The sequence below is a fragment of the Elgaria multicarinata genome, chromosome 2 (assembly GCF_023053635.1).
Source record: "Elgaria multicarinata webbii isolate HBS135686 ecotype San Diego chromosome 2, rElgMul1.1.pri, whole genome shotgun sequence".
Taxonomy (NCBI): domain Eukaryota; kingdom Metazoa; phylum Chordata; class Lepidosauria; order Squamata; family Anguidae; genus Elgaria; species Elgaria multicarinata.
Window position 1 is genome coordinate 133,553,257 of NC_086172.1, and position 22,754 is coordinate 133,576,010.

At 39.9% G+C, this 22,754-nt stretch overlaps 1 protein-coding gene across 1 annotated transcript in view; it reads left to right on the forward strand.

Moving 5' to 3' along the window:
• AVEN (apoptosis and caspase activation inhibitor) overlaps window positions 1–22,754 on the forward strand; it is a 139,632-nt gene that overhangs the window by 102,390 nt on the left and 14,488 nt on the right. The window contains exons 3-4 of the mRNA XM_063117734.1: window positions 16,991–17,061; window positions 21,780–21,875. Coding sequence (XP_062973804.1) covers window positions 16,991–17,061; window positions 21,780–21,875 — 167 coding nt within the window. The remainder of the gene's footprint in view (window positions 1–16,990; window positions 17,062–21,779; window positions 21,876–22,754) is intronic.

Below are 22,754 nucleotides of genomic sequence, written 5' to 3' on the forward strand. Positions count from 1 at the left end.
CACAGTGATCCAAATATATACCCCAACCACAGATGCTGAAGAAGCAGAAGTAGATCAGTTCTATGAGGATATGCAGCACCTACTGGATAATACACCAAAAAGAGATGTTACTTTCGTTACAGGAGACTGGAACGTTAAGGTGGGTAGTCAAATGACATCTGGAATTACAGGTAAGCATGGTCTAGGAGAACAAAATGAAGCGGGACATAGGCTGATAGAATCCTGCCAGGACAACTCACTGTGCATAACAAACACTCTCTTCCAACAACCGAAAAGTTGGCTTTATACATGGACTTCACCAGATGGCCGACACTGATATCAGATTGACTTCATCCTTTGCAGCCAAAGGTGGCGGACATCTATACAGACGGTAAAAACAAGACCTGGAGCTGACTGTAGTTCAGATCACGAACTTCTTATTGCACAATTTAGAATCAAACTAAAGAGAATAGGGAAGACCCACAGATCAGTTAGATATGAGCTCACTAATATTACTAATGAATATGCAGTGGAAGTGAAGAATAGATTTAAGGGACTAGATTTAGTAGATAGGGTCCCGGAAGAACTATGGACAGAAGTTTGCAACATTGTCCAAGAGGCGGCAACAAAAAACGTCCCAAAGAAAAAGAAAACCAAGAAGGCAAGATGGCTGTCTGCTGAGACACTGGAAGTAGCCCAAGAAAGAAGGAAAGCAAAAGGCAACAGTGATAGGGGGAGATATGCCCAATTAAATGCAAAATTCCAGAGGTTAGCCAGAAGAGATAAGGAATTATTTTTAAACAAGCAATGTACAGAAGTGGAAGAAGACAACAGAATAGGAAGGACAAGAGACCTATTATTATTATTAATAATAATAAAATAATAATATTTTAGATTGTAAGCCTGTGGGCAGGGACTGTCAAGAAATACTTTTGTAAGCCGCCGTGAGAGCCTTTTTTGGCTGAATGGCGGCATAAAAACCCTTAAATAAATAAATAAATAAATAATATCGGGGATAGCTCAGACGGTGTGGTCAGTGAGTTAGAGCCAGACATCCTGAAGAGTGAGGTTGAATGGGCCTTAAGAAGCATTGCTAATAACAAGGCAGCAGGAGACGACGGTATCCCAGCTGAACTGTTTAAAATATTGCAAGATGATGCTGTCAAGGTGATGCATGCCATATGCCAGCAAATTTGGAAAACACAAGAATGGCCATCAGACTGGAAAAAATCAACTTATATCCCCATACCAAAAAAGGGAAACACTAAAGAATGTTCCAACTATCGTACAGTGGCACTTATTTCACATGCCAGCAAGGTAATGCTCAAGATCCTGCAAGGGAGACTCCAGCAATTCATGGAGCGAGAATTGCCAGATGTACAAGCTGGGTTTAGAAAAGGCAGAGGAACTAGAGACCAAATTGCCAATATCCGCTGGATAATGGAGAAAGCCAGGGAGTTCCAGAAAAACATCTATTTCTGTTTTATTGACTATTCTAAAGCCTTTGACTGTGTGGATCATAACAAACTGTGGCAAGTTCTTGGTGGTATGGGGATACCAAGTCATCTTGTCTGCCTCCTGAGGAATCTGTAAAATGAACAAGTAGCAACGGTAAGAACAGACCACGGAACAACGGACTGGTTTAAAATTGGGAAAGGAGTATGGCAGGATTGTATACTCTCACCTTACCTATTCAACTTGTATGCAGAACACATCATGCGACGTGCTGGGCTTGACGAATCCAAGGCTGGAGTTAAAATCGCAGGAAGAAACATTAACAATCTCAGATATACAGATGACACCACTTTGATGGCTGAAAGCGAGGAGGAGCTGAGGAGCCTTATGACAAAGGTGAAAGAAGAAAGTGCAAAAGCTGGGTTGCAGTTAAACCTCAAAAAAACCAAGATTATGGCAACCAGCTTGATTGATAACTGGCAAATAGAAGGAGAAAACATGGAGGCAGTGACAGACTTTGTATTTCTGGGCGCAAAGATTACTGCAGACGCTGACTGCAGCCAGGAAATCAGAAGACTTCTTGGGAAGAGAGCAATGACAAATCCTGATAAAATAGTTAAGAGCAGAGACACCACACTGACAACAAAGGTCCACATAGTTAAAGCAATGGTATTTCCCGTAGTAACCTATGGCTGTGAGAGCTGGACCATAAGGAAAGCTGAGCAAAGGAAGATAGATGCTTTTGAACTGTGGTGTTGGAGGAAAATTCTCAGAGTGCCTTGGACTGCAAGAAGATCAAACTAGTGCATACTCCAGGAAATAAAGCCAGACTGCTCACTTGAGGGAATGGTATTAAAGGCAAAACTGAAGTACTTTGGCCACATAATCAGAAGACAGGATACCCTGGAGAAGAGGCTGATGCTAGGGAAAGTGGAAGGCAAAAGGAAGAGGGGCCAACCAAGGGCAAGATGGATGGATGATATTCTGGAGGTGACAGACTTGACCTTGGGGGAGCTAGGGGTGGCGACAGCCGACAGAAAGCTCTGGCGTGGGCTGGTCCATGAAGTCACAAAGAGTCGGAAGCGACTGAACGAATAAACACAAAAATTATGAGATGGTGTATTATGCACAGAAGTATGAGTGATGATAAAGAGAATTGATCCCTGACAGAGATCCTTGACCCTGAAAAATACAGGAAAAAACCCACTTACACAAAGGCCAACTAGACTATGTTTTGATCAATGCAGCAACAGAATTCATGAATAAAAACATATTTACAAGCTTAGCAAGAATTCTTATTTGTATGAAGGTGGCATAAATAACTTCCATTCTCAAATTTCTGCGTTGCCTCCCAGTCAACATTTTGAAGGGGCATATTGTTATTTCTTTTTTTAAAAAAAATCTTTTCAATAAATCTACCAAATAAATAAATAATGTTAAAACTCTTATAAAGATTTCATCTGTTAAACATGAGTGTATATATGTACTTTCCAGTGAAAATGCTTCTTGTTCCCTCCAAGCAGCTAACATTTTAGTCTAAATGTAGCAGATTAAAAAGAATTGCCAGATCATTTTTGACATCTATTGATCTGATTTCGACTTAACGCTAAACTATGATTTAGTGTTATGTGCATGACGCGCAGGCATTTCCCTCTTGTCTTCCACTGTGGCCATGAGGAATCAGAAGCTTGTACTTCCAATTTCCCATTAATCATGGTTTATTGTCATCTGAACCTGAAATGGTGGTTTAGGGAAACAAGCCAGGATGGTAAGTCACAAATTGGTTTGTTTCCCTAAACCATAGTTAAGACTAACCACACTTCATTTGAGTTCAGATAGTGCAAGAAACTGCAGTTAGCTTAAAACCAAACAAACATTTCTGGACTCCTCATAGATGCACCAGAGGATGAGAAGGGAGGGAGAAACTCACAATCCTTAGACTCGATCACATCACACTAAATTATAGTTCAGTGTTATGTCCGAACAAAATCACTGTTTAATTAATGGGAAAATATTCTATGAATTAAAGAGCTGTTTTTCTGACCATAAAGATTAGATTAAAAGTGGAGGTGGAAAAATAGATGGTATGCAACCCATGTACATATGAGATATATATATACTACTATACATTTGTTTTATAGCCAGGGCCAAGAATAACAAGTGTACATATTTGTTTACTTATTTGCACCCATTTATTACTCTTGGGGTGGGGGTGGGGACTTACACTCTCCAGTGGCACTAAAGGTCCTCTCGGCAGCCATCCCCTGGAAGCCATATTATTTTCCCAGGATACCCTTGATGTTGTCTTGTTCCAGGCATTTTGGGGTGGAGGGAGGGTTGCTACAAAAATTGGCAGTGGGGGTGTCATTTATTTGTGGCAGCTGCCATTTTATTTTCCCAAAATGCCCCAGAATGACCCCACGCGTTTGAAGCAATTTGCTGTTGGAGGTCCACCATACTCCGTCATTGCAGACTTTTGAGAAGGCCTTCTCTAGATATATATGCTGTGGTTCCTGTTATTGCCATTGTTGTTGCTGGTGCTGGTGGTTTTATTTCTGGCTTTTGCTGTTGTTTTATTGCTATTTTAGTGCATTTATGTTTTATCACTTTAATATTTTAACTGTTTTTATGTATTTTATTGCTTAAGTCGCCTTCTGCCATGAAAGGTGGCCAAGAAATGTTTTAAATAAAATAAAAATAAATCAAAATCCCTGCTTTAAAATACATTGAAGGTTTAAAATGTTGCTACCCCAGGAAATCTACACATGGAGTAAATAATGCCCTTTTGTCATCAGTTGTGCTGCTATATGGCAGATGTATTGAATTGGGCAGTCCCTGTATTTGGTAAGAATAAAGAACAGTGTTTCCCAACCTGCTGCCCTCCAGATGTTTGACATTACAAGTCGCAGCATTCCTGACCATGGTGTTAGCAAAAGTGACTCCATTTTAGAAAATGATTGCTGTGCATGATGGGTATGCCCTATTTGTAACCTTCTGCTGTTTAATAACATGTTTTTCTCTTAGCTGCATCTTTAAAGTAGTTAAAATCAGTTTGAACAGGATGTAGCCTAGTACCTTATCTGGAGCTGCTAACAAGCAAGCATTCCAAAGTTGTATTATATCAGAGACCATGTTATAGCAGTTAATCAATCCAATTAGTAAAATGCACCTAGCTCAAACCAACTCCAGCCCGCCTCTTGATGAAACAAAGAGGAGGAGTTGGGGGAGGGGGAGGAAGGGGGATACTAGCTAGAAGTATAAAAATGTTATGCTTTCTGTAAACAGGGTCCGAACTGTTTTTATTGCACTTCACACCAAAGTTGCAACTTTCAATAAATCTCTTATAACCTCCTTGGTGGTCTGTGCCTTTCTATGGGATCCACCCGTAGGAAGAACGAACAAGGCTATTTGCCTAACAGTGGGACATACTGACTTGCAATGATGGAAGTTGTAGTCCAATACCTTTGGAGGGCACTGGTTTGGGGAAGGGCTGCTCTAAAAAAAAGACAAGTAGGAGGCCCTAAATTGTTCGTCATCAGTTTTCAGGCTATGTAAAATAGGCATTTCTTTCTGGCACTTGTAAATTTCAGGAAGATTAGTGAAAACAAATCAATTTTATGAATGTTAGAATGACCAACCCCCAATTACTTCTTATAATCGTAGAATGCGTTTTTTCCTGTCAAGGAAAAGGATGCACGTCTGTGTTACCTTAAATATAAAGAAGGCAAAGGAATTTTCACATCTAAACATCCCCATATGTGGTTTTGCTTACCTTGCACTAGTCTTGTTGTCTATTGTGAAGGAAAATTTATGCCCGAGTTTTCACCGTGGGACTCGCCCATCTAGCTGAGGCATCAGAGAAGGGGGGGGGGAGAAGGAGACGTGGGAGGCCAGAGGATTCCTCATAAATCAGACTTCGCAGTCTCTTTCCTTCCCCACCTGTGGGAACACCCCATTACATTCCCTCCGAGATCCCTCCAGGAATCTGAACTATCCTATGGCCCCACCCCAGACACTGTCTATGCACAATAGGATTGTTCTCCCTGTGAACTATTTACCTAGTACATTGTGAAACATACTGTTGATTATTCTCTATTCCAAATTCTTAATGTTCTTCATCAGAGGCCCTGTTACATGTCTCACCTCCTGAAGAAGCGGGGTTGGTGCAGATCCATGACAGGGCCTTTGGTGTAGCAGCATCCAATTGTGGAGCCCGCTTCTCAGGGATGGCTAGTCATTCATTATTGGCCTTTAAATGGCTGGTAAAAACGTCCTATCATTTTAAAAGGTTTCCCTGTTTTAGTGTTACCTACTGTATCAGTTTAGTTTTACTTTTGGTTGGAACTGTTGTGTTTCATTGTGGTTTTGGTTGTATTGTAAATAATCTGAAGTGTTCATTGAATGGAAGGGTAATACAAAAATATTTTAAATAAAGATTGTGCCTCTAAAATACAGGAATCTTTAGTTTTCTTTACTGAGTAGAATAGAACTATCAAGTTTCAGTTAGTAGTTCTAATGTTTCTCTTGAATTTAAAAGTTTTGGAAGTAGTTCTGAGGTTGCATTATCTGGAGTGTCTAATCTCCAAGCTGTTTTTCCTTCCTCCATTCTTTGGATGTTTTACGCAAAGTTCTGAGTCACTCGTCAGTCCTGGACTTGCACTGGATTTAGCTTTTGCTCTGAGTCATAAGGAAACCGATGTATGTAAGGTGAATAATGCTGACAGGCTTGCTTTAAAAAAAACCTGCAGAGTAATGCATCTGAGTGAATTTAGACAGTCCAAAAAAATCTTGATTTAGTCTTTTCAGAAATTTCTTCATAATTAATACTTCTAAATAATATTGGGTTTTTTAAGTTATGCTTTTTTCAATGTTCCAAATCCTGCTAATTATATTTAAGTGTAGAACTTGTTTGTAGAACCTTTACTCAGTTTGATTGGCAAAGGGTAATTTGCCTTTTATATAAAAGCTCTACTAAATCAGACCACGGTTCATTTAGTCCAGCATATTGTTTCTACCAGTGTTTTCCAACACTCCTGGAAACAATTTTACTTTTTTGAGCTCTCTGTTTATAGTTCAGTCTAGGAGCATTTAGCTACCTGATATATGCCTTTGACAAGGCATGTTCTTACTCAAATTTTACTAATTAAACCTAAGTGCATACATTTTTGTAGACATCTGTATATCAAGGTGTTTAATGTTTTTACCTTATATAATATTTTTGCTCATTAATTAATAAACAAAAACTTTTAAATTCATTTTGACCCGAATAGGACTTTGTTGATTTATTTCCTGGCTTTTTTCCTCTTGCAAGGAACCCAAGGCAGCTTATAAGATCCTCCTCCTCTCCATTTTATCCTCACAACAACCCTGTGAGGTAGGTTAGGCTGAAAGTCAGTGACTGGCCCAAAGTCACCTAGTGAGCTTTATGGCCAAGTGGGGACTAGAACCCGTATCTCCTGAGTCCCAGTCCAACAATAACTACCACACCGCCTTGATGTTTCTCCGTCTCTCACATAACCCTTTTCATCTTAAGAGTAATTCAGCATTTTCTCTTTCGATATTATTCAAACTGCTTTGCACATTACATTTTGATAACTGTTACCTAAAGTTCATTGTGAATTCAGTTTGTATCTTCCCCATTAGTACCAGTTACCTTATTATTTATTTCATTCTCTGGATTACTTCTTGTGCAGCATGTTTAATTGTCTGGTTTTTGTAGTTCCAAGACAAGACCGCTTTTGCTTGTATGGGATGCGGAGGAATCCTCACATTCCTCAGTAATCATTTTGAGTACATTAAGGCCTCTGCCATGGCCTTTTGTGGGAGATCCGTGACAAAAGTCCCCAAGAAGGGCATGTAGGCAATAGCAACCCCTCCACCCCCATTGTGTGCCATGCAGTAAAACGTATTCTGTGTCATACAGCCTCTGGAGATTCTAGTTAGCTAACATAGTTGACAGACCTATTCTCTATGACTTTCCCTCATCCCTTTTTAAAGCTGTCTAAGCCAGTAGACATCACCACATCTTGTGGTAGTGAATTCCATAAGCTAATTATGAGATGATGATGATGATGATTTATTACAGTTATATATTGCCCCATAGCTGAAGCTCTCTGGAATAGTAGAATTATTCCATCTCAGTTTTTGATTTGGATACAGATTTTGCCTTTATGCTGTCTGAGCTCAGACTTTAATGATATCTCCAAAACTAAAATGCTTTTGTTTTGAATCAATAACTACTAATATAACAATCAGTAACAAAATTTGGGGTAGAAACCATTGTACCTAAAGTTTGAAATTCTTTGATAAGATAGGAGTTTGGTATCTTTTGTTCCTGACAAGACACAGTCTACACAATAATTTCTGTCCCCCATTAGAGCAAACTTAAAGGTTTCTCCATATCAAGGACCATGAAGGACATAGGGGATCTACGGTTACTGTCCAGTTTCAAAAGAATTGGCGTGGTTGGGGGTGGGGAATGGAGGTGATTATAATACATTTCTTTTATGTGTCTGTTGTCCAGTCATATAAAAATCTCTTGCAAATGAAGTTCCAAATTCAAATATGATTGTCCAATGAAATATCCAAAGACGAGAGGAATTGGGTTTTTGTTGTTGTTGCTATTTTCAAAACACTTTGTTGCATTAATTAAAGTGTGATGGGCTTAAAAATCGCGTTTGTAGTCCTTATGTTGTTTTTCTTGTTTGATAATGCTATAAACCTGAGATTTGCAGTATGGTGAAGCACAATATGTCTGATGTAGTGGAATGCCTTGTAAAATGCAGGGCAACGGAGCAGAAATGTGAAACATCAGATGCACAACATCAAACTACTCAGATATTTTTGGCCTACCCCTCAATTAATTATTCATAAAGAGTTTATATATAGGTCTGCAAGCACTGCTGATGCTATCAAGAAAAAAGTCTTTCGATGTGACTGAGATTGCTATAGAGAGACCAGGCTGATAGGTGACCCTTTAACTTACTAAAATCCCCTGTGATGTCACATTTGTGTCTTGAAATTAAACTGTAATGAGAAAAATTCACTGTGAACACAGAAATTATTTCCCTTGGAACTAGGTCTGTGCAGTACCAGGTAGCACAAATAAAGCCTAGCTTGTCATGAACTTCACCTTATTAGCTCCCTTGTGGTTTATTTCAGTCATATTTTTACTGCTCATCTTCCTTGAGTGGTATTTTGGTTATGGCATAGTCTCTTTGTGTTTTATTTGTTCCAGAGTGACTTGTTTAAATTTAATTCAAGAGTTCTAAGGACCCTGTTGTTGAAATTACTTGCATCTATAACTTTAGCTGTGGTGTGTGTGTGTTTTCCCTGTTGAATGTACGTTGAGTGGTCTTCACAGAAAAGTAACTGAAAATTAAGTGGCTCACACTGAGTGGAAACATGCAAGTTGCATGCATAGTTTTAGGCCTTGCAATTAGAGGCAGTAGCAAGAATGGCTGGCTGTGAAGTACTGACAAAGAAAAATATTATATGCAAAACTCCCTCTCCAAAGAGAATTAAATATTTATTTCAGTAACAGTATGTGAAACATTCTACGTGCCACTGGCCCTGTTCAGAAGACACCTTAAACCATGGCTTTAACCATGGTGAATAGGCTTTTTGCCTTATTCACTATGGTTAAAGCTGTGGTTTAAGGTGTCTTCTGAACACAGCCACTGTAAGGACAAGTGTGTGGGGAGGTTGGGAGTGGGGGAGGATGTGGCAACTTTTGAACTTCAGTGATTTCTCCTAACTTTATTGGATGCTTGTCTACAGTATCTATCTATCAAACTTAATATTCCATTTTTCTGCCCAAATGGATTTCCTGAGCAGCTTACAAAACATATAAAACAAAACAATAAAATCACTAAAAAATAATTTCACAGTCATCTGTGCAGTACTAGCCAAAGCTGTTCTATTTTAAATATACTGATGGAGCCTATTCAAACATCAGAATCATAGAGTTGGAAGAGGATGTTTAGGCCATTGAGTCCAACCCCCCTGCTCAGTGCAGGAATCCAGTTGAAAGCATCCCTGACAGATGGCTTCCCAGTCTTTGCTTGAATATCTCCAACAACAGAGAGCCCACCACCACTTCCCTAAATAGTTGGTTTCATTGTCTGACAGTTCTGACCATTGGGATGTCATCCCTGATACTCACATGAAATTTGCCTTTCTATAACTTAAGAAGAGATGTAAAATTTCCAGAAATTCTGGGGCCCTGGGGAAAAATTGTTTTTTTCCAGTTTGTTTCAGAAAAAAATGGAAATTTTGAGAAAAAAATAAAAATAAGCAATACTTACCTTTTTAGTGCTCTTTAACAGATCAAAAGTCACTTTGTTGTTGTAAGACAGCCTTTCCCAACCTGGTGCCCTGCAGATATTTTGCACTTCAGGTCCCATTAGACTCAGGCAGCATGGCCAATGGTCAGGAATGCTGGGCACTGTAGTCCAAAACAACCAGAGGGCACCAAGTTTGAGAAGGCTGCTTTAGGAACATTAGGTAGCCTTTCTGTTCCAGAAGTTAATTTATGTGTAACTTAGGGCGTTGCTAGACGAGGCCTTAGCGCGCCTTGAGAGCCGGTTTCCCTGCTGTGCTTCCACATGACGCACAGGGGAATCCGGCCCCAGGCCGCACTAAAGCCTCCTCTAACGCGCCATAAGCGAAGTTGCTTATGGCGCGCCTTTTCTGCAGCTCCGGCCTGAGGCCGAAGCTGCAGAACGGCTAGCTACTTCCGTGGCTTTTTTGCGGGTACTCTCTTACTCACGAGTAGCTGCAGAAAGCCGCGGACTGGCCACAGTGCTGAGCGCTGTGCCCATCGGCCGGGGGAGATCCCGGGAGGGAGAAGGAGGAGAGATGACACAGGACACACACACACACACACACACACACACACACACACGGAGGGAGAAAGAGGAGAGACAACACAGAACACACACACACACGGAGGGAGAAGGAGGAGAGACGACACAGGACACGGACACACACACACGGAGGGAGAAGGAGGAGAGAAGACACACGGGACACGGAGGGAGAGAAAGATCAGGAAAGGATCAGGAGCGGATGGGGGAGTTAACTAAAAAAAACGGCTTACCTTCTCCGGAGTCTTCGGGCCGCACGTAGCCCCTTTAAACTTTTTTTAAAAAATGGTGGACACTGCAGGGATCCCGATGTCCCTGCGCGTCCCGCGTCTGGAAGCCCGGGCAGCGCGCGCTAGTGTCAGCGCGCCGTCGCCCCGCCTCCCTGCCGGCTTATCCCAGCAGGTCTAGCAAGGCCCCTAGTTTGCTCATAAAATTAACATTAGACTTTACAACTTTTAAAAGTAAACTGAGTTAGTAAATTTGTTATTATTGACTGAATAGATTAGAACTACATTAAATGACTGCTACAGCATCAGAAACACATGACTCTATAGAATAAATTCCATAGTGTCCAAAATGAACATTTAATGTCAAGAATGCACAATGGTGACTCTACTCACATGTTGGGAAACTGAGCATAAATGTCTATCAGTAAAATATACTTTAGATCAATAATTTTAATAAAGAATTAAAGAAATAACTATGTTGGGAATCTTACAGAGAAGTTTAAAAAAACATTTCCCCCTATGGCTTCATTTTTTAAGACATTTTACATCTCTACTCTTTCTTTAAAGGGGTTCTTTTTACATAGTTTTTAGAAATCATTTTGGGTTGAGAAAAATCTGAGTAACAATATATAAATACTTTGTCTTAAATTCTAAAAGAAAATATTTCATAATTCAAAATTGTTCAATTTTTCCAGTTTTTCAGGGGGAAAATGCAAAAATCAGTCTATGGGGGGGGGGGAAACACAGGAAAAAAGTTTCCCCCATTAATTTTTCAGAGTTTTTTTCTGGGCCTTCACATCTCTAAACTTAAGCCTCATATTTTGTTGCTTCCTTCTTACAGTTTGTGGTTTACTTCTACTTCTTCCCCTGAACCTCTCTGCTTGGTGACTTTTGAAGTTGGTTTAAGGCAGGTGTTTGTCTTCCCTGCTGCCCACACCACACAAGAAAATAATATTTTGGAACATGTGACTGTTCAGTCTTTACCTTGTATGTGTGATGATGATGAGGAGAGAAAGAGCGTGCCAATCTGAGATCCATTCTTAATCTTACTGTATGTAAAGGTGCAGGAGGAGAAGTTTGAAGAGGCCACCAGAGTTAGGGGGAGTTCCTATTTGATAGGTATGATATGATGTGCATTTAACTCTTCTGTGTAATCCATCGAGAACTAAATTAGCTAGCTGTTCAGCCTATGGTGAGAAAGAGAGAAGGAGAGAGAGAGAGAGAGAGAGAGAGAGAGAGAGCGCACATACTAAAGAGGAGGGAGATATAAAAATGGGAAGCATAAATGTATCTCTTCTTAATTTCGGTTGGGGATGAGTTAAATGAGCAGAAATGTAGCTACCATTTAAAATAAAATGTACCCCCTTGAGAAATGTTCATCTCCGTACTGGATTTTCTGAGTGTTTCTTCAGAAACAATAAGAGCAACAAAAGTTATATTGAAAAACTGTCTTGCCATCTGGTTGATTGGCTATGTCTTATGAATATTGCATATCAGGTGGTTTGGGAGAAATTTTTCAAAAGATGTTTATTTTGTTTTGTACAGTATGGATAATAAGCACATTCATCACACGTCTAGTAATGATCAAACTGAGTGATTTAATCAAAATTATATATGTACGGTAAATATTGTCTTTTTTAGTGATAGTTAAATAACAAGGGAGAAGTAGAGGCAGCCGCCTGTTTGATGTTTATGAAGCTTACTAAAGAATAGCTGGGTCTTTGCTTTTTCATATGATTTTAATTTTAGCTGAGAGGCTCTATAAGGGAAACTGGGTACCTTCTTATCTACTCTTAGTTTCCCTTTCCCTTCTTTTGACTTGAAGATGAACAAGGAGAAGTACTTTATAGAATACTGGGTACAATTCTGGTCATGGCGAACCTTAAAAGGGATATTCTAAAGTTGGAGAAGGTGCAGAAAAGGACAACTGAAATGTTCAATAGTCTGGAGCTACTCCTCTATGAGGAAACATTTGGAGCTGTTTAGCTTAGAAAGAAAGTGAGTAAGGTGTGTGTAGAAGGGGACAAGAACATAATAGAGATGTATAAAATTATGCACAGTGCAGAGGAAGTGAATAGGGAGACATTTGGAGAAGGTGCAGAAAAGGACAACTGAGGCCTTTTCTACACCTAAGGATTATCCCAGGAAAATGGAGGGATCATCCCTGCCTGCTCCCGGGATCCCCTGTGTGTCATTTGCATGCACAGGGATGATCCCAGGGGAAAAGGCAGGCGTAGAAACGGCCTGAAATGATCAATGGGCTGGAGCTACTCCTCTATGAGGAAACATTTGGAGCTGTTTAGCTTAGGAAAAAAGTGAGTAAGGTGTGTGTAGAAGGAGACAAGAACATAATAGAGGTGTATAAAATTATGCACAGTGTAGAGAAAGTGTATAGGGAGACATTTTTCTCCCTCTCGCAGAATACTAGAACCCAGAGTCATCCAATGAACACGAACGGTGGGACATTCAGGACAGTACACATAGTACATAAATAAACTGTGGAATTCACTAGCACAAGCTTTAGTGATGGCCACCAACCTGGATGGCTTTAAAAGAAAATTAGACAAATTAATGGTTAAGGCTTTCAGTGGCTAGTGGTTATATTACGTCTGGTATGGGGGAAGGTATGCCTCTGAATATCAGTTGCTGGGGAACACAACCAGGAGGGTGCTATTATAGTCATGTCCTGCTTGTGTGCTCCCTCAGGCATCCGATTGGCCGCTGTGGGAAGAGAATGCTGGACTACATAGACCGTTGGACCGATCCAACAGGGTTCTCCTTATTTTCTTAAGTTTGATGTGCAGTTACCATTTCATCTACGTTTCCATCTTGAGCCTCCCTTACCTTGTTCCTCTAGCAACTGCTGAATATTCAAATGATCGCTGTTGCTTCAATTCCTAGCATCAGCTGTTTGTACTATAGCCCCTACATTATTATTAGCAGTAGTATTTATTGCATCTTTATACCGCCCAATAGCCAAAGCTCCCTGGGTGGTTCACAAAAACTAAAACCATTCAAAGTACAAAACAAGCAGTATAAAAACATGATATAAAATACACATTAAAAACTGATTAAAAACATATCATACATGATTAAAACGTCTTTAAAACATCCTGAAAACATTCTAAAAGTTCACTGGATAGGCCTGCTGGAATAGATCAGTCTTTATTGTTTTTTTAAAATTCTAAAAGACTGTCAAGTCTGTCCTCGCAATATTTATTATAGACTGGTTTTTTTATTCCGAGCCTTTGTGAAGTTTGTTGTATTTATATGAAAAAATATACAACCCTAGCATACAGTGCCACACTTAAGATATACATTGCAGTTATAACAAACAAAACAAAAATGTTGGGCTGGTTAGAGTGTTTGGACTTGGACCAAGAGACGGAAGTTCAAATCCCTGCTCAACTTGTTGAAACTTGTTGAATTATGTTTGGCCTGTCATACACACTGTGCTTAGCCTACCTCACAGGGTTGTTAAGATGAAATGGGGTAGCCTCCGTGTGTACTGCCCTGAGTTCCTAGGTGAAGGAGTGGAATATACATTATTTATATTAATTATTTAATCTCTGGTGTGAAAATTATCTATTGCGGGCTTCAGAAAAATAGTTTCTCTTTCCCTTTTAGTAACTTTGCATTTTTAATAGCTCTTACGTTTTATTCAGAGAGAGCAGAAGGAAATGTTCTGTTTACAAACGAATGCAAACACATTTAAGCCACATTGTCTTCCATTCCACTTAGTTTTGATTGGAATTATGATCTTGCTGTTTTTACATATGAAAGCATTCACAGTCATTGTCCAATAGTTTATTAGTATTCATGGCATAAAATGAATTATTTTCAGGCTAAGAGAATTTTTAAAAAGATAATTGGTTAGACCAACATTCTCATTAAACTAATTTGCATTAAATGTGCTTCTGTGAATTGTAGCTATTGCTTTGAGAAACTTGCAGTGTAATTTTAGCTGCTGTCCTCAAACCACTTTCCCAGGAGTATTCCTGCTGACTTTAGTGGTACCACTGTGGATTAAGAGGTTGGAGGACTACAAGCTTTCTGTATTTAAAAGGCACACAACAGGAGATAGTGGCACATCCCATTTTTTTAAAAAAAAATAGTCTGATGGGGGGGGGTCTATTTTGCAATGGAAAATTAGTGGGAGGCGTGTGGGAGGCTGACGTCATCTAAAGGACATCCGTAAGTGGACAGTAGCAAGTGTGCGATAAAACGCTTATCTGATAAACCTCATGATCACTTAAAAATGCAGATTTATTTATTTATTTATTTATTACATTTATATACTGCCCCACAGCCGAAGCTCTCTGGGCGGTTCACAAAAGTTAAAACAGTAAACATTAAAAAGTATTTCAAATTTCAAAACCATCAGAAACATAAAAACAACAGTATAAAAACAACAGATGCAAGTTTAACAGAAGATTAGATTTCCATAACTTAGCATACTTCATTTCTAACACTACCAAATCTACCATCAACAGTCTACTTTGAAACAATATTTTGTAGATCTACTGAGTTGCCAGTCGTAACTGACATCTGTTGCACTTTGTAGTTCTAAGTTGGGAGGGTTGTTTTTAAACAACCTTGTAAAGGCATCCAATATAGAAACACTTGCACCTATCTGAATTTGGCAGGCATAATCTACAGAGAAAGTGGGATGGAAAGGAGTGCAACCATGTTACTTCTCCTGGATCTCTTGACAGCTTTCAGTACCATCAAGCATGGTATTCTTCTGGACTGACTCTCTGGGTTGGGCTTGGAAGACACATTGTTAAGGTGGTTTCAGTCTTTCCTGGGAGATTGGTTTCAGTATGTGGTACTGGGAGACTGTTACTCTACCCCATGGCCATTAGCTTATGGGTTCTGCAAGGGTCTATCTTGTCCCTATGTGTTTTTATTATTCACATGAAATTACTAGTTATCTGGAGATTTGAGCTGAGGTGTCATCAGTATGTGGATGCCATCCAACTTTACCTTTCATTTCCATCTACTTCTCCCAGAGAAGCTGTGGACTTGTCTCTAGAGGCAGTTTTGGGTTAGATGAGGGAAACAAGCTGAAACTTAATTCATACAAAACAGAGGTACTCTGGATAGGGAAATCAACTACTCTGGATGGACTCTTGCAACTGTATTATATTGTATTTTGTATTTGTGTTTTTAGATTGTTGGTTGTTTTTATGCTCTTCATGATTTTAATTTTTGTGAACCACCCAGAGAGCTTCGGCTATTGGGCAGTATAAAAATGTAATAAATAAATAAATAAATAAATAAATAAACAAACTGGTTTTAGATGGGGTTGCTCTCCCGCTGAAGGACTAAACACACAGTTTGGGAGTTCTCCTACTCTTGGAGCTAATTGGAGAAGGTTAGTTGGAAACAGTCCAAGCCCAAATGAGACCACCTAGGGTCCAAACCAAAGCTTGTCTTCAGTGCACACACCTACTTGAGAACCTTTCTCAATGAAGATTCTCTGTGATTATTTTATACCAACTGTTGCTGGGCATTGCATAAATTATACAGCTTCCCATATGTTTTGTATATCTGACTATCACAGTGTGGGAGGCTATGTGAGAATAAGTCTCCCATGTCTCTGCGACGTGGGCTGTCTCATGCTTGAATCCGTACAGACACACACAGGTGGGAGGGAGAAATTCCTGAGATGAAAGCAGAGGCTGTGAGCCTGAGCATTATTATAGCTGGCTGCTTCTTATTCCTAGGTACTCCTTGTATTCTTTCTTCTCCTCGTTTATAATTATGTGATTACTACTTATTTTAGTAACAATAGAGCTATCCTAAATTGGTTGGGGTGGGGAACAGAAGTGCCAGATTGTCTGCTACTTTGAAAGTTGTTCGGTTTGTGCTGCCCAGGGCTCACGGTGGGTCTCAGGTTTTCCCCTCTCTAGCGCTCCCCCCTGTTGGTTTCAACCAGAGAGAAAATACCTGTGTCAGCTCAGCTCCAGGCTGGAATAGTTGAGGGCCTGATCCAAAACCCCTCAAGGGAAGATGGGCCCTTGAATCCAAGGGATCTAAGGCCACATCTGCCCTGCCCCAGAATCCCTCATTTCAGAGCCTACCACTGGTATAAACACTGTCAGCAGTGGATGTATTCCCACAGAGCTTTCCACGGGAGTATTGTGGGTCACCGGGATGGACGTGCCCCCCTCCACACCAGCAGAGCCCTTCGTTGGCTGTGGAAGGACACACCTCCCCACCCCCAGCTTCTAGCCAGTGAATGTTGGGATTAGCATTGCCTTCTAAAGGAAAATGCAGATTTATATTTATTTGACTGTTTGGGAGTTTCGGGTAGCCTTTTATTACGGTCTAGGCTTAGTTGTGCTTTCTAATGAAGTATATATTGAGATGTTGCTAACATATCTGCGAATTCTTGATTCTGTCCTGATAAATGAGATTTATTTGGGAAATCTATTAACATATGTGTCATTTTATTTCTAGGGGATTCCTTTACCCAGTTCAGATTCACTGAAGAAAAGGAGTGGACTGCAGAAAATCTTTGCCCAAAGCAGGTAATGAAGAACAATTGTTCTTGAAGAGTGTGTTTTATTTTGGTTGCTAAACTGCTCCATCCCCAGGGAAGGAAACTTTTTACCCGTCGCCTCATTTTTAAGAGGTGTCCTCTTTTGAAGTCAAATGTTACTGTCCTGGACTTCCTTGGTGTTTTTGCACTTACAGGAAAACTGCATTTTATAGCACTGTGACCAGTGTTTCCAAACACTTCAGCAGCTTTTACAACTTCCTTCCAAACAGCTCAGCATCTCTCACATCAGATCCTGGGCAGCATTACTTAGGATTAGACCTACAGTCATCCCTTCTCTGGTTGGTTCCATGACCAGTTCTTCTATAGCAGAGTAATTTAGGATATCTACAAATTTTATCTCTTTGTTGTGACTGAAAAATGCATGTATCCAGTTGTGTGAGGGGAACTGAAGTCACTCACTTTTTTCCTTCAGATGCCTCCTTGATTTCATTCTTCGTCACAAGATCACCCTGTGCATTTTGGTTTTGCGGGGGGGGGGTGTTTGATAGCATGTCCCCATTACTAAATTACTTGTGGGGCCTGGTATTGTCACCTTTAGAGATTCTGTGGAGGAGTCTCCCCTTTTGAGATTTCTGATTTGTTTGATACTATGCCATCTTTGACTAGAGAGTAGCACCACCCCTAATACTCCCATCCCTGTCCTTCCTATAGAGCTATACCTACAGATAACCATATCCCACTATTAGTTGTTCTTGGTTTTTGTGACTCACAGGTATGGGTTATGCACCTACACAGAATATTCTGAACATTCTAGAACTGAGCAGAATTGAAACAGGAATCCTGCCCACATCCTTTCCACACTCATTGGCCATGGCTCCCGCACGCCCCCATCCCCAATGTTTTTTTTCCAGCTGCCACAGCGTTCTAAGCCTAAAGGCATCACTAAAACCAAAAGAAAACACTAACAAGAGGCTGTCTGTCTGTCTGTCTTCCTTCCTTCTTTCCTCTCTGTTTTCTACCCTTTGGGGCACATGGCCTCTAAGGCCTTCTTCAAAAACTGTACCCACTGCTGTGGGAAAATATCCTTATCCATTGGACAATCCTACTATCTTCTCTGCCTTAGAGATGAGCACAGGGTGGGTTCCTGAGCCTAATGCCATGCGTTTACAGAATAAGCCAGGAGGAATAGAATGGCATGCCTTCATGTCCTCCTGTGAGATTCAGCTGCAGTGAATCGGTCTCTGCCTGCTGCTTCATCCTCCATTTTCAAGAAGCCAGCTCCATCTCTCTCAACTTATTACAGTGCCCCATCAATGGAAAGTGCTGTAGGGCAATTGTCCCCGTTATTGGAAGTACCAGCCTTTACAGTGTCCTTGACTTCTGCTGCAACTTTAGAGCAACTGGAAACCAAACCCTTGATAACGAAGCTTGAGACAAATAAGGGCAAGCCAATGAAGTCCTGAACAAGGACTAATCCCCAGGTACAAGATTGAAGGAAAAAAAGAAAAGACGATATGCAGGATTAAGTCAGATGACAAACCAGTGACTATGCATGCACCAAGACAAACACCTTCAGTCCTGGTGGTTTCACAATCTCCACTCCTGGCACCAACCCCAATTCTGAAAGAACAGCAATTTCTGTGGGATCACAACTCCCCTGATGATGATCAGTGTATCAGGTCGATATCAGAGGCCAATCCAGGAAGCGTTTCTCCCCAGTACTGTACCAGCCTACTCCTCAGGACCATTCCCCATGTAGGGCCAGATCCCTTAGATATTGAGAGACTTTCCCAGCTTCCTTCAGTTCTTCAGGAAGTTTTTCCCAGCATCATTATGATATGCCAATGGCTTTAATTCAGTAGATCTCCTTATTACCACAAAGACCATTCTCCACTGTGACAACACCACTCCTCCTTATGGTAGTTCTCTGACTATAGGGATAGAAACAATCACCATTACCACCCTCACTCCCCTCATGACAGCTGGAGGAACCTCCTACCTATATGCCACTGACTCACATGGTATTCTCAACCGCTTGTTATGCAGCTACCACAAACTGCCATGGTACTAAAATTTACTAGCTTACTACTTGCTCTCCGCCCTCCTTTTCCAGCCAACTTTTTCCAGGATGTAGTCCTACCAAAGGTCCCGGAACCAACGCTACCAGCTGCCATACCCCAACCATCTTCAAGAGCTCTGCAATCTAAACAGGAAACACCTGCCACTATGTGTTCCAAGGACTGCTCTCCAGAGCAGGATGACTAAAGCTTTGATTCATCCTCCCAGTCATTGATCTCCTCACTGGATGCTACTGTAGGAAACCTTCTCTCTCTCCATCAAATGAGGTCAGGCCATATGCAGACCAAATTTTGCAAATGACAAAATCCCTAGGGCTAAGTGGAGGATGTTCCCAGCCTTTCTCACCCCTACAGGATGGGATCCAGACTCTTATGGGCTCCCTCACATATTGGACTTTCTTCTCTCTTTGAAAACTAAGGGTCAGGCATTGTCATCCATTAAGGTTTACTTAGCTGCACTATTGGCTAATCATAACATGATAGAGGGCTACTCTCTTTATGTGCACCATGATATTAAACTTTTCCTTAAAGGACCTTCCAGCCTCTAGTTCCAGTATCAGAGGCAGTAAGCTATCTATACCAATTACTGGGGAACATGGGGAGGAGGGTGCCATTGCACTCATGTCCTGCTGGTGGGTTTGTCATTGACAGCTGGTTGGCCACTGTGTGAACAGAATGCTGGACATGGCTCTTCATATGTTCTTATCTACCAGTCTTTGCTGCACGGAGCCTGTCAGTGGTTCTTGCTTACCTGACAGCAAGACCCTTTGAGCCTATGGCAGCAGCTGAAGTAAGGCTTGTCACTTTGGTAATTCAAGTGAGTGAACTGTGTGCTCTTCATTCAGCATGATCAACCATTTCAGATGTAGAGCAGGATATGTCACAGTGCAATGACACCAGGTTGTTACAGATTTAGCCTTTGCTGAACTATTTACGAATTATAGTTTCAGTATTTAGGAAGCATTTGGCTGCCAGTTAACTACCCACTGCTAATCAATACAAACAAAGCATATAAGAGAAATTGTTTTAGGTAGATTTAATTTTGGTTTTGTTCTAACAAAAGGAAACAATCTTTTGATCTTTTTTTTAAAAATTTTATTAGAAATACAGCTTTGCCAAAGAGCTTTAGATTCTATACCTTAACAGAAGTTCTATACCTTAACAGGAAATAGAACTTCCTAAACATTTTTGTTCTTAGACTTCTAGTCCAAACAATTTAAAAAAGGAGAGATTTTGTTCTAAGTACCAAGTGCCCCAATCAGTACTGAATAAGCTAATTCAGCAGACAAAGCCTGATAAGCGTCTAATACCACGTTCCTGCCTTCTAAAATAAGCACATATTTATACCCTTTTTGTGTAGAAATTACGTACATCATAACTAATATTATCTACTGTCCCACAGTTTTAATCACCTTATTGTTACTAAACATTCTTGAAAATTTAGAACATTCAAAAAATGCTTGCACATTACAACTGTCAGTCTACATACAATCAGTTCTGAATTATATCTTTGAGAAGATAACTTCTTACTCAAAATATGGTACTTAAACCTGTCTATACATTTTTTAGGTATCTGTATATCAGGCTTTTTTATGTGTATACCTTATGCAATATTTTTTGCTCATTAATTGATAAGCAAAACCTTTAACTACATTTCTGACCTGGAATAATATAGTCTTACCCCAGTTTATTACTCCAATAACTCTTTGGCCCAAGTGATAGGGTTTAACTCAGCATTTTCTCTTTGGATACCATCCAGGTCTTGACAATTATATTTTTATGCCAATTACCCAGAATTCATTGTGAATCTGCTTGTGTCTTTGTGTATCTTCCCTTTAATGCGATTACTACTTTTTAAACTTATTTACATTTTAAATTCTTATTTATCATTAAACATTTGGCATTTTCATTTTATAATAAGACATCTTTTTTTAAAGAGCATTGGGTTGCGTTTTTTCAATATTCTTCCCAGCTAGTCCAATAAAGAAAAATCAGCAGTTTCCTAAAAGTCTAGGACAGGGTGTTATGTACTACTAGATATTTTTACCAGGAAGAGAGGGAGAGGGAGGCGCGGGACTGCTGTTTCCAAGAGCAGCTTGCCTCTACTGCAATATCTAGTTCCAGCCTTATGTTGAACATGAATTACAGTTTGGCTGTTGAGTGACTCCAGTGCTTCTTGTGAAGAATGTCACTTTGTTTCTTGCCTTTTCATAGAACTCTCTGTGTGTCAGAAAATTAATTAGTCAAGTCAAGTATGAACCCATTTGTGAGGGAATTAATATTTTGTGCTTCTCATACACCTGCATATCAGTGAAACACCTTTTTTCAGAGTTTTGACATAGTATTCAAATGAAAAGTATGCATTCTACTTTATTCTTTTCAAAAGCTTATTTCTCATATTAGACTATGTCCACAATAAGTTAAATACATTTATAACACAACAACAAGCCAAATACATTTATAACATTTATAACTGGGGTCACCAACATGGTGCATGACACCTTTCTTGGCACCCACCAGGCGCCCTTCTCCTCCTGATTTTTAAAGAGTTTAAAAAAATTGTTTAAGAACTCCTGGGAGGCTGGCAGAATTCTTAGAAAATAAAAGTGAGATCAATGCAGATTTAATTTAATTGGTGGGGAATGTGTTTTTCTTTACTGTTTTTTAGCTGTCTGGGTTGTATGTTGACTGCCAGTCATTGGTCCAGGCACTTGAGGAGCTGCCTCTACATCTCAAACTGAATGTGGCTGCTGAGCTCGTGCAGGTAACAGCTAAGATGCTCAGAAATATTTTAAGCCTTACTTAAGATGATTTTGACTTTGGATCAGTTTTCTGATTTACATGGTAAATATAAATTACCTACTATTGCTGAATGGCAATACTTGCAGTTGCAACACTTGCTGGAATCTAGGTTTGGTCTGGCCACTTATTGAACAGACACGTCGACCCATGACTCTATCTAAGCATTTAGTAGTAGTAAATAAATATGATGCCCATGGTTTAAGACAGGATTGGAATGGTGAATTGGAGTGTCCTATTTTGCCTAATAAATGGATTCTTGCTCTAGCATGTGTATCTGAAGCTTCTATGAACCTTAGGCTTGTTCAGCAAAACCTCTTGTTTCAGGTTTTTTGGACTCCACAACGTCTTTTCAATAAGGGCTTATCTAACTTACATAATTATTGGAGATGTAATGCACCTAATACGTCTTAATTCATATGTTTTGGCAATGCCCAGTAGTTGCCACCTTTTGGGAGGATGTTACAATAAGGATAATCTTTGTACTGAAACAATCTTTAATATAGAACAATGTGCATGTCCTCCTAAACTACCTACCGGCTTTTTGGAAGTTAACGCATGGTCAGCGCAAATGGGTTTTCAGAAGCCTTATGACAGTTAAATGACTTATATTATCAACTTGGAAGGATAAATTCTCACCTCCCATAATGCAATGGATTGAAAACTTAACAATGCTATAAACATTTGAATGGGTGTTATATAAGTACAACTTGCGACTGGATAAATACATGGCCATTTGGTCTGCTTTTCTTGAAACCTATGCATAACTCTCCCCCTTTTTTTAAAAAAAAAACCCAGTATAAATGAAGATATTCCTATATATGTAATGTTTCTTTTCTTTTCT